The sequence below is a fragment of the Anopheles stephensi genome, chromosome 3, assembly GCF_013141755.1.
Source record: "Anopheles stephensi strain Indian chromosome 3, UCI_ANSTEP_V1.0, whole genome shotgun sequence".
Lineage (NCBI taxonomy): Eukaryota > Metazoa > Arthropoda > Insecta > Diptera > Culicidae > Anopheles > Anopheles stephensi.
The window spans coordinates 3,849,564-3,861,945 of record NC_050203.1 but is presented as its reverse complement, the minus strand read 5'-3'; the positions used below and the strand labels follow the sequence as shown (position 1 = coordinate 3,861,945).

The following is a 12,382-nucleotide window of genomic DNA, read 5'->3' as shown; positions in this document are numbered from 1 at the left end:
TCTAATTGGTATTGGTTTTACTTTTCGTCTGGGGTTTTTCAGACACCTCTACCCGAACAGGAACTACCGACCGATGCGCCAGATGTGGACTTTGAAGCACTATCAACTAAGGACGTCGCCTACCATATGACACTATTCGACTGGGATCTCTTCTGGGCTGTGCACGAGTACGAACTACTGTACCATACCTTTGGACGACATCATTTCAATAAGGTAAGGCACCCAACGCCCGAAAGTGGATATCATTTTACCAGCACTTTCTGCACGGTGTTGTTTTTCCATGTGTTGTTTCTCAACTAAAATCACCCGGAAGCACGAGCGAGTCTAAGACATCTTAACCCACTTTCTCTGCATGCTGCAGAGAGTGAGGGGTTTTTGAAAAATGATATCCGGACAAGAAATCATTCCGTGCGCTAGCTTGTGCTGTTTCGTTGTTAAGCTGCAAATAAATGTACAGATATACGTTTTCGCTTCTGCTGTGGAAGGTGGGCAGGAAGCAAAGTCTTCTCTATTTGCTGCGCGAGAAGAAAAACACCTCAACGAACTACTAGCATGATTCTTGGTGTGGATGGGTGCAACCGTATGCATCACCGGTAAGCGCACTGCCACTGACAGACGGGCGTGAATTGCACTTGGAAGTGAATTATTGCCTTTCTTTTGCGTGTGGTGTGCACACTGCTCACTGGAAGGTTGGTTGTAGCATTTGCATCGTTTTTTTTGTCTGTATCCGAGACGAATCAGCCACCATTTGAATTTATTGCTTTCACTTTAAGGTTGACGTGAAGCATTAAGGTAATCAAATGAGAGCTATCTGGAACTGTCGATTCAAGTTCGGAAAATCTCAACAACGAAAAGCGCCTTGATGCGGCGTGGTAAAAGTACTTGTAAAGTTCTATCTTTGATAAAGAAATTTTACTTAATGTTTGAAATTAATAGAAGAACGCCATTTTATTCTTCAAAATACAATGATGCTCGGATAAACACCTGGAGTGCATCAGCTGTAATAACCATTTACGACGAAGTGTACAGAAGCAGACGGTTATCTAACCCATTAAGCTAATGAAAATGACCAGCAACCTGCTAATGCAGCTAGGATTGAGGTCAAATGCTGTATTGGTAATCCTATCCTCCTCCTATTTTATTGCTATGAGCTACACTAGTGTCGACGCAATGAAAACTGTTGATTGTATACCTAAAAGAAGTAGCCTCCCATTTCATTCATGATTGTTCGGAAATTTTGATCCGTTTTCCATATCTGAACGTAGCGCCTAAAAGTATGCAACTATCTGTTTTCACTTGGAATGACTTCATTTTATCGCTGGATTTGCATCCCTATTAATTCATCGTCAGATTACGAGGGGTTTTGTTCATACTTTTTGCCTACCTTCAGGCTCTTTTTTTCGTTCTTCTGCATCAAGGATGAAAAATGCAGCCAAAATATCTGTGGTTATTGTGGCCAAAACTACGCCAAGCCAACGCCTAAAAATATGCAATTCACATTCCTCAAGTCATTTTTTCTGCTCCTTTCCTTTTCGGATGAAATATACCTCCCGAGAGAAAGCGTCTGGATTCCTCAATAAAGTTTATTTCTAAGTGTTGTACCCACAATGTTAAAAAAAGAGCTTAATTACAGCTATTATCATAGCAAAACAACAGTGTGTATAAATTAAGAATGAGATTCTTCCCAACGTCCTACAACAATCGGTATGTTTATCGTGATAATGCCTCCAGCTCTATCATATTACTACATTGCATTTTCCTGTCCACCAGCTTAATTCGATGTGGCTGCAAACACATTTGCGAAGGAATGTCAAAACGGTGCGTGTATATTAAGCGGGGTGGTAGTAAAAGTTGCTGGTGGTGTTGTGTTTTGCATTTGATTTTTTGGCCGGTGTCACTTATGTATCTAAATACCATATGTCCTAGTGATGCGCTATCTGATGATGAGCGTACTTGCGAACTGATTACTCTAATAAAGCGCAGTTAACTGGTAACGATTGGTGTAATGCGAAACGCCGAAAACGATTTTATCATACTACAAAAAGGGACAACAGGAAATCCAACCTGTGTTTGTTGGTTGTTCCCCATCGAGGAAGGTACTACAAGGGACGGAATTGGTATCGGTGGGTGGGGGTGCAGATAGGAGGGTTAGGGCTGAGACGAACAGGTCCGACTTCGACACTGTAAAAGTCACTCAAACACATCACATTCACATTTCACGGTTCAAGCGCAGCAAGGTTGGGGGAAAATGTTGTCCCAAAGTACAAACGCCACAGCGGACTTTACAGACGAACGAAGGAAAAGATTTCCGACGTTCATCGGAGCGAAATGAGCATATTCGCCGAATTGATTGCGAGTACGGTGGAAAGCCATCTTGTCTCTACCTTTCGGTCGGATGTTGTTGAACTTGACACTGGCAGGAAAGCAATATACTTGGTGCTTTAGTTGCACAAGGAAGAGCTTTACATCCAATAATGTAAATTTGGAAATATAAGCGAGCAAAAAACCGCTCAAGCTCACAAGCTCTCCAGACGGCCAGGTATTAGGAGGTACTCTGATGTTGTCGATGTCAGACGTCCGAAAAGTGATCCTTTGATGGACGCCTTACCGTCGTCCCGTGGTGTACTGTTGTATGTCTTATCCATGTTCGCAGGCAATAATCTGGTTACGACTTCCTTCCCTATTACACACTAACCTCAGGTATCCAGGGACACTATTTCAAAGACTCGCTCACACACTCTCACGGAAGTAGACGGAGATAAAAGGATTACTACAACACAAGAACTCCCCGTACACGTTGCTTCCTTAGCGCAAGAGATCCTATATTAACATCCATCAATCGCTTTACGTGTCTGTCCCGCTTTTCCCCCTTCGTCGTTCCTTTCCGCTACTTGTCCGTAATCTGCATGAGTGCGATGTATTTGTTGTACTTGGTGTAGTTTCGCCGGCCCGTCTCATCGTTCATCAGGACGCCCGCATTTTTGTGGCTTGGGTCCCGTATCGTCTTCAGGCGGATGTGCTTCGTGATGTCCCAGCGCCAGTTCGACCGGTAAGCGCACAGCGAACACTCGAACGGTTTCTTGTTCAGGTGGCCCACAATGTGCACGTGGAAGCGGGACGCTGTCGAGGCCCAAAACGAACAGTGCGGACATTTGAAGACTTTCTTCATCAGTGCCGTGCTGCCACTGCCTCCGGGTCCGCCGCCTGGATCGATTGTTGGAAGCCGGTTCGTTACCTCACCGTACCCGGGGGCCGTTTCCACCCCACAGTACGTCTGTGATTGGTGCTCCTCCCGATTGTCATCGTCCGTTTCGTCGTTCGAGATGGACCCGGGCCGCGGATCTTTACTGCCCGAGCCACCTGTAGCGCCGTAATCGGAGCTCTTTCTCGAAGTCGCCGCTTCGGCGCTACACTCCAGCAAACGCTTCCATATTTCGTTTGCCGTACGTTCGGTTTCGCTCGATCGCGGGAGACTCTTCGTGTCCGCGGGTGCTTCTTCGAACGAGTTCGCGAGCAGCGATGCTATCAGGTCGTCCTTGTGCGCTAGCTTAATGTGGTTAGCGAGTGCCTCGACCGGTTTAAACGACAGCTCGCAGTACATGCATTTGGTCATGATGTCCTCATGAGCGCTCGTCATGGGCTGTTGGGGTTGGGATTGATGCGTTGTCAAACTCAACGGATAGTCTTCTCCGGCACGATCTACCTCACTGTTTTCCGCCTTCAGTGCGGAGAGGGGGATTGGTTTGACAAACTTTTGCGTTATCGTTTTCGGTGAAGATCCTGTTGAGCAACTACCGGATGTGGACATGTTCAGTGGGATAAGCTTAGGAATTGGTCGGGAACGTTTTTTGGACAATGGAATGACATCTTCCGATGGTTTGCTGTCTACCCTATCACGTTCACTAGCCTCTTGGACGGTCTGGAAGGAGAGAGGAAGAGAGACGGAGAACACATATCAGCGAAGACGGCCTCTTACGACGTGGAGATGACTGACGGGGGTCTTACCTCATCGGATGAATATGGCATTGATTGCTTTAGCTGATCCATCTCCGCCTGGATCATTTGATTGTCTCGGGAAAGGGAAGCTGTCGTGGCAGAAGCATATCGTTTACAGTGGTCCTTAAATGCTTCGCCCTGGATGGACTCACCTGCAAGTGATGCTCCGGCGGCCGATTTCTCGATCTCTTCCAGCAACTTCGGCAATCCCGACGCCACCAACTGCTGCACGTACGCAGTGGTTATTTGGTTTGCTTCCTCCCGGGACAGCTTTGCCGTTCCGCCGGGTAACACCTGCCCTAAGTGTACCTGGCCGTAGCTTTTCTGCACACGCCGTCGACTCGATCCGAACGATGACTTCCGGATGCCGTCCACAGACCCGTGTACCATCTTCATGTGCCGTACCAGCTTCTGGTAGTGGCGGGATGCATACACACACCGCTTGCACTCATTGATCACGATCTTCTCGCCGTGCGTGTCCCGAAGATGGGTTAAATATTTGCGCGGATTCTGCGTGAAGTAAGTACATCGGCTGCACGAGTAGTTGCGCTTGATTTTACACTGCGGAAGCTGCTGGTCGTTCTCGTCCACCGGTTTGGACGAGGGGCCGGGCTGCGTTGCTTCGCCTTCGTCGGTGAGCTGATCATCGTAGTTGCCGAGCGTGGTGGACGCATCGGTCGAAAAGCGGCGCCAACGGTCGATCAGTAGCTGTTGATCGGTGGACTCACCGTCGTCCGATTGGACCGGGGTGGGTTGCTGTTCACTAAGGTGCACCTGCTCACCGCTCACGACCCGCCGCACTATCAGTTTATCGCCCGAACGTTGCACCATGGACGGTGCAACATCCATCTTTGGTGGTCGGCAGAATCGTAAATGTCACACTGGCTATTCTTACGTACGTTCTAAAGGGAGAAGAAAACCACAATCACACAACTAGCACGAGCACTTAGGAATCCGCAAAAGATGTGATCTAGTTCTCCTTTTATCACGTGCGTGCAAGGATCGTGCCACTTTCTTCTTTGTGCGCTTTCCTTCTATGTCCAGCACAAGATCGATCTAGGCTAGCTAGAGAAGCCTCATCATGCATTAGTATTCTCTGGCCGATCCACTGCACTATCTCTCACCACCGATCGAGTACGATCGAGTGCACCGCAAGTGCAGCACGAGCGCGCGCTCGCACACACTCTCGCGCACGTACGCGTACGTACGTTTGGCTTCACCATTTGCGGCAAAAGAATGCCTTGACATAGTTCTTTGCAAAGCTAAGCAACACAAGCGGTTCGCCTGTTCTGTCATCGCCGCCGCCATCGTCGTCGTCGCCATCGACGCCATCATCAGTTAACCAGAAAGAATACTCCGGAGTAGAGAGAGAGAGAGAGAGAGAGAGAGAGAGAGAGAGAACGCAGAGGCGTCGGAATGGGATGAAGGTTGTGGCGAAGGGAACCATCTCGAGAACAAGAACAAAAATTCTAACCTCACACGTCTCCACGCGTCTTGACCGTGAGGCACGGCTCGCGGTTGTACTTATGTAATCGGTACACCCTGACACGGGTCCGGTGTCATGCGAATGTACTAAAGCGGGAGAAGGGATGCGCAGAGCCATCTTATCTGATAGTGCATCACAAGAAGCCACAACCCCACTTTTCGCCTCAACACGCACAACGATCGTTCGGGTTTCCCTTTTGCTGCTCCAACCTGATGTGTTCAAGCACTCCAGTAACCGACATATCTTGGGAAAGTCACATGGTCGGGGATCGACATGGCGGCGTGTCGATCGAAAACAAAAGCGAATGTGGGAAGGTGTGCTGAGCATCTCCCACAACAAAGTGATTGAGGGATGAGATATGGAGGGAAGAGTCTCTGGACCGGTGGGTCGGTAGGGACACGTGCCATTTTTACCTTCGCATGCCTGTTCTCTTGGGCGCCTCACCCGGCTGTGGCGGTGAGACGCTGACGGCTAATTATTCTTACGCGATTCTCTTGCCTTGTGGCCGCGGCGTTAGAATAGAATTGAATTTGAAACGAGATGAGTCTCTCGGGCTTGTGCTAGTTTGCGTAGGGTAGCCTGCGCTCGTTCGCCAACATGGCGACGATGAAGACGATGGCGACGACGACGACGACGTCTCCGGTGGCGACCATATGCCGTTCAACCTTGTATCCGTTGCGATTGATCTCAATGGGAGGGTTTTGTTTTTCTTGCACTACGCTGTGTGTGCGCCGTTTCCTGGTACCGTGCACTGATAACGCAGTCGCGCACAAGAATCACTTCACTCACTATCACTCACGCGCGCACACGTGTGCAACAACTGTGGTTCTCTTCGCTGACCTTGTCCCTGTCGAACTCGGGCCACCACCACGATATGAAGTTGCACCTCAAGCCTAAACATCTACCCTAAGATCGATTTTCTTGGGAGGTGCATCACTCACACATTTCGTGCCGATTAGCAGCAACAACTGCTCCATCCAGCTGTCAGTAGAATCGCACTTTTCGATGCACGTTTGGGATTGCAGAATTCCTGCTCCAGTCACACGCACGCACTGTACAACTCGGGGCGACAAAAAAAAAGGTCTTCTTCTTCGTAACGAGCCGTGCACAATGTGCAAGTGATTCGCGACCAACCAACGCCAAACACTAACTCAGCCACATTCGAATCGATCATCTCATCTCCCTAATCGTGCGAGTGAGCGAGTGAGCGAGTGAGCCAGAGCGTGAGCAAAAGCGAGAGAGCAGGGCAGAGCTTCCCGGGGTTCTTCGCACACACTAGAATGTGCGCGTTCTAAACGACGGGAGCGAGTGATATCTTCTCCAGTGCAGCTTACTACTACTGTCTACTACTGCTACTAACACCACCACGACCAGCGCGATGCTCTTTGCGCTGCAACGCATTAGAATCGACGCACCACGAACACAGCAACACACGTGTGTGGTTGGATGGGTGCTCCACGCGATCCCGCTCCAGCCTTCCAACGCCTTCTCTGGTGAGATCGCCGGTCGTCGTCGGGGGGTGAGGCTGTGAGAAGGAACCCAAGGGGAGACCCAAGGGTGTGCAACTAAACATCTCATCGATGCCGTGACACTGCAACAAACTCACCACATCACACTGCACCACCACCTCCTCGGTGAGTGGAGGGTGGCGAAACGGGGGGGGGGGAGGGCTGACCTTGACAAAGTGCACCAGTGCAGCTGTATCGGTGTGTGCGTGTTGGCGAACCGTTTGCATTGCTTAGATGCTGCTGCAGATGCGATGCTGGACGACCAGAACAACGCAAAACGTGTTCTGGGTGATGCATTTCCCACCCGCCTTTCTCTCGCTCTCTCCCTCCTTCCCTCTCACTCTTCCCCGCGCTTGCATCTTCCAAATTCGGATGCAGCTTGCGCTGAGTCACAGGCGCACCGAGGGAGACGCGTTTTTGTGTGGTGGTAGGGCGCTGTTCGTATGCCCGCGATGCATCGTGCTGTCTCGTGCAACGTGACCACCGACCGATCGCCATTTTCGAAAAGCTCGTCGGTCGCACGCTGGTGCATTTGTTCGCGCTGTGGTTAAGCGCAAAAGCTTGCGGTGCGAATGTGGTTCGCGTTCGTTTGAATCTCGATAAGAAGAGCGAGCAAACGTGAAGAAAAGCTTGATGGAAATCGAATCAGCATGATTAGATTTTTTATAATTTAGAGGATAACGGCTTTTGTTTAATTACAATCTTATCTTTTCTTCAAATTTTGCTAATAAATTCGATTTTATCTTATTAGCTTTAATTGTCTTATCAAAAATAATTACTATTTTCAGAAATTTGTTTGTTTATGAATAAATATAATCTAAGGGAGCTACTATTCTTTCTGTTATCATTCTTATGCCGATAATTAATTATATTTTTGACGATGACCAGGCGCACCCTTTTAATTGACATTTAAAAATATCTAAAACTTAAATAAAAAAATATAAGTACGTTATTTTTTCAGTATTGGTTTTCTTCTTAAAAATTTAAAGACTTTTATAAAAGTTCAAATGAAATTCAAATTCTTGGGATCTGTATCTAAATAATATAAAGTTCATAAATGTTTTAAGTTCATTTATCCGTTTTCATTTCTAAAATTATTTATCTGCAAATTATTACAAATAATTTATTTATTTTTTATATTTCTAGTAAGACGGCTTGATGCCGTATTGACACACAAATAATATATATTAATTATCTCTTATTGAAAAAATATTGGAATGGAAATCATAGGCAGCAATCTATTTAAGAAAAAGCTTTAAAACGAGCTTTTAAAAGCTTTGCAAATAACAACAATCTCAACACAATCTGACAAAAGCAATACAAAACGTATCTTAAACACTCTTAAAACAGTAACTTCCCGACTGCATCCGTATTGTGAATCCTTTTGTCAAGTTTATTGTTTCACTGCTACTTCCTCTACTTCGGTACAAATTTGTTTATCTTTCCATCGCGTGCGATCCAAGCGTGTGCGAAACGGACCGCGTCTGATGCAAAAGACAAACCCGCCCGCCATCACATACAGGTGTGGAAAATTCCTTCATTCCCGCATATTCTACGATCTTGCCTTCCCCCGGCGCAGAAGGCGTGAAAATAAGCGGCTTTACCTGAACAAAACTTTACCATTAATATTAACTCTCGAAATTCCACTCGGGCGGGCCGGACGAAAAACCACACCACAAGTGGGCCGCTAAGCTTTTGCCAGGTGCTTGAGGAAAGTGGTCCGGAAAATGCCGTTTGTGGGAAGGAGGGAAGAAGACTGCTTCCTTTTGTGTGTGCCTCTCTCTATCTCTCTCTCTCAGTGAATGTGTCGTGACTACGAGACTAACGAGTGCCAGAGGCAGCGTTTTTGTAGCTTTTTTTTTGGGTTTTACTTATGTTCTTCGCAAATGTAGAAGAATTCGAATTAAAGCATTTCATATAATTTACAGCCAACACGTGAGAGAAGGATTGTGGTTAAGGAAAGCTTAGAAAGAAATTACTGGAGGTGAATTAAAATGTGGTTTTCCAATCGGGGAAGGTCATTGAAGCAATTGAGATGATTACTATGTATCGCTTAATTACTTCTACCAACATATATACATGTCAGATACCCTCTTTAAAAAAACGAAACAATTCTACAGTCTTTGTAAACTCCATCAGGATAGGAAAATCAAATAAAAGCACACCAAACACCCCGATCATTGTTTACTTGCCTTCAACGAACCAATCGAGCCACAAATCAAATACCCACCATACCGCGCCCCCTTTTTTCTAGCAAACGAAGCCAATAAAAGCTTCATTACAATCATTATTGTGCTTTTCGATTCGCGCGTGTAACGGGCGAATACGGTGTGGGTTTAGAGGAAAAAAAACCGGCATGCACTTTTTGCAGCTGTTTTTATTTTTTTGGCGATGTTTAGAGCTCAGCAGTTTTTATTTGAACGTCGTAATAGAAATTGGATCGGATCGAAATAAGTAACTACCCTATGTGCGTGTGTTGGAGGCAGCTTTCCCTTTTCACGTTCGGTCGATTTTCTTCCTTTGGTTTCCGCATTTAATTGGGCTTACGTCCATTGACCTCAGGTTGTGGCAAAATGGGGAAGTAGAGAAGAATAAAAGCAGTTCCAGTGCCAGTTCTTCCACGAAGGGCGGAAGCCACGGAAAAGCTGAAATTGAAAATATGTTCACAATCCACAAAAACGACCACCTCGGCTCGACGTTGTTTCTGTGAGGGACAAAGAAAATGACAATTGTTAGTAAGATTGGTGGACTCCTACAGCAATTTTGGTTTCAGGCTCCCTAATTGGATGGGCGTGAGCGAGTGAGAATTAGTTTTCCCTAATGGCGCAAGGCACCCCTAAATATTGAGGACTTTATTTATTTCAAATCAACGAAATTCCAGGACAATCATTTCATTCGCTCTCTCTTCCCTTCTCTCTCTCCATAGATCACCTCGAATTTGGACGTTTTCATCAGGCGCTTCAACGAGATACAGTACTGGGTGGTGACGGAGATCGTCTCAACGACCAACCTTACCAAGCGGATGTCTCTGGTGAAAAAGTTCATCAAACTGGCCGCATTGTCAGTAGCTCCGGACTAGACCTCCCGAGATCAAAAACCTGGTACTAACTGCCCCGCTATCTCCCTGTTGCGGTTTCTCTTTCAGCTGCAAGGAATATCAGAACCTGAACGCATTCTTTGCCATCGTGATGGGTCTCTCGAATACGGCCGTCTCGCGGCTGTCGATGACGTGGGACAAACTGCCGTCCAAGTTCCGGAAGCTGTTCACCGAGTACGAGGCACTGATTGATCCCAGCCGGAACCATCGGGCTTATCGGTAGGTTTAGGACTTTAGGTCTGGTAGGCGTTAGAAGATTTATCGTCGTTCGGCGAAGTCTCTCCCACACACAAATAACCTTTGGGCCAGACCTACGCAACCTTTGGAACTGACTGAGAGATTCTTCCTCGCCAAAGTAGGCCCCTTATAATGTGATGTAGTTGGGCGTTCTAAAGCATCTTAGTTCCAAATAATTTAATTCCGATAAAGATCTCTCGTCGAGTGACAAGACGCCCCTTGGGGAATAGCATCATTTCACATCAACCAGTTCCAGCTGATGACCTAATCTGTGTGGGTTTTCCGGATACCGAACACGAGTGTGCCAGTGTGCAACCCTAAACTGGATGACTTCAGAACTGACAGCGACCTAGTCCTTGTCGTGTGGAAATCAATTCGTTCTTGTTTACGTGTCTTGCGCTACGGTTTTCCTTTTTCTTGTGGTTCCGTGATGCCATCCCACACTATCAATCTCTCGCAACGTTCTTCCCTCCGACAACGATTCTACTCGGTGTCAGTTTGATGAATTGAACCGCCCTCCAGTCAGCAGCAACAGGAGGCTCATATGTGGCACGGTCCCACGCTTAAAGTGGAGATCGGAAAATCTAGCAGCATTTTCCGTTGCCGTGTTGAGGTATTAGTCTGGGAAGCGAAGACATATTTGAATCTTCTCCTGTTCGATAAGAATCGCAGCTGTGAGAGAGCAATGGAAAGAGGAAGTACTCGCGATGTGGAGTGATTTCCTCGTGCTCAGTGCTAGAACCTTATTTCGTGCGTGGATTCAGTACTATTCAGTACGGCGTTCCCATTCTTTATACATATCGTCCCCGCATCGGTAAGACTTCAGTTCTGCGTACCCTCGTAAAAGCCAGGTTGAAGGGGAAGATTGAAAATCAAATTAAATCCTCCACTCAAGTCTCGTTCGTTCTGGTGGTGTGAAGAATATATATCCACAAACCACCTCTTCGCCATCAGCGGCAGCCTAGCCGAGGGGAACTGTCCTCTAGCACCTGATGCGACACGGGTACACGGTCACAGATCATGTGATAATAGCTTAATCTTGCCGACCGAAAATCTCGTAAAAGGTGTCTCATCAGAAGTTTAAATAACACTTCCGCCGATGGGATTTACACCGAAACAGCCGGCCCTTACGTCCTGACGGTGACAGCTTCCATGTGTGATGAAACACGGGGACAAGTGAGACAAGTGAGAAGTTTCAGCCAGAACGTGCCACCAGACCGTGAAGCACACCTTTTCACATAGCACGGTAGAAAATTGATCACAATCATCACACTCCATCACACGGAGCCCTTGTGCCTTTGGAGGAATGAACTTTTGCTTCAACTTCCTACACTGGAGCCGAAAAAAAAAGGCGGGAAGCAAGTTGCCGATGGATTGACTTCCGGTGGTTATGATAGCACACAAAGCTCCCAACCCTTCTTCCCACAATCGATGATACGCTCGGAACCGATACGGGTGGCCACCGTGCAAAGATTGGCGGATCAGGCTGAAGATTGAAAATTGGAAAAAGTTCGTTAGGCAAAAGTTTTTACTCACGCACCGTTACGGTGTTTGACTTTTCAGCTTAGCCTTTCGCTTCTTACGCTATTGAAGAAATCAAAAGTTGACTTTTCCCGTTGTTGAGTGTGGGTGTCCTGTAAAGAAAAAAAAAACTGGCCCCAATAAGGTTAAATAGGTTTATGGAGGTGCTGAGTTTTCGAGCGACGAACGAATTCTTGGTATTCACTTCATTCAAAAAAGGGATACGTGTTGGGAACACAAAATGAAGTGTACTTTAAGGGCTGTCGGATGGTCCATTTCGTGGAACTGAAGATAATTTTTGTATCTATTTTCAGGATGTCAGTTGGCAAGTTACAGCCACCGGTTATACCCTTTATGCCGCTGCTGCTAAAGGACATGACGTTCGCTCACGAAGGCAACAAAACCAGCCTGGACGGGTTGGTCAACTTCGAAAAGATGCACATGATGGCGCAAACGATGCGTGCGGTACGGTTCTGTCGATCACGACATCTTGGTGAGTATTTGCTCGCGCTGCTGCCAGAATCGGTTCACTCATAC

At 47.0% G+C, this 12,382-nt stretch overlaps 2 protein-coding genes across 10 annotated transcripts in view; one reads left to right on the top strand and one right to left on the bottom strand.

The window, feature by feature from the left end:
- Positions 1 to 12,382, top strand: part of LOC118514493 (rap guanine nucleotide exchange factor 4) — a 108,387-nt gene that overhangs the window by 93,887 nt on the left and 2,118 nt on the right. For all 8 annotated transcript variants that reach the window (XM_036061416.1, XM_036061417.1, XM_036061422.1 and 5 more), the window contains 4 exons: positions 43 to 213; positions 9,917 to 10,050; positions 10,136 to 10,306; positions 12,160 to 12,338. In XM_036061416.1, the coding sequence (XP_035917309.1) occupies positions 43 to 213; positions 9,917 to 10,050; positions 10,136 to 10,306; positions 12,160 to 12,338 (655 nt within the window). The remainder of the gene's footprint in view (positions 1 to 42; positions 214 to 9,916; positions 10,051 to 10,135; positions 10,307 to 12,159; positions 12,339 to 12,382) is intronic.
- Positions 1,564 to 6,630, bottom strand: LOC118514494. Of its 2 annotated transcripts, none has more exons than XM_036061425.1 (4): positions 6,424 to 6,630; positions 4,149 to 4,898; positions 4,006 to 4,085; positions 1,564 to 3,919 (listed from the first exon to the last, which is right to left on the bottom strand). In XM_036061425.1, the coding sequence occupies exons 2-4, from the start codon at positions 4,843 to 4,845 to the stop codon at positions 2,888 to 2,890; spliced, it is 1,809 nt and encodes a 602-aa protein (XP_035917318.1). In that variant the 5' UTR covers positions 4,846 to 4,898; positions 6,424 to 6,630; the 3' UTR covers positions 1,564 to 2,887. The 2 variants fall into 2 exon arrangements, with proteins under 2 accessions (XP_035917318.1, XP_035917319.1); XM_036061426.1 differs by lacking the exon at positions 6,424 to 6,630 and adding an exon at positions 6,148 to 6,417 and having other exon boundaries at positions 1,570 to 3,919.

What these genes read in the sequence shown, in the direction of transcription:
- LOC118514494 (XM_036061425.1), bottom strand. Translation starts at nt 4,845, where the DNA reads ATGGATGTTGCACCGTCCATGGTGCAACGTTCGGGCGATAAACTGATA. An exon ending in CGCCGGAGCATCACTTGCAG is followed by an intron (nt 4,086 to 4,148) that starts GTGAGTCCATCC and finishes CTGCCACGACAG; the next exon opens with CTTCCCTTTCCCGAGACAAT. An exon ending in TGCCATATTCATCCGATGAG is followed by an intron (nt 3,920 to 4,005) that starts GTAAGACCCCCG and finishes CTCTCCTTCCAG; the next exon opens with ACCGTCCAAGAGGCTAGTGA.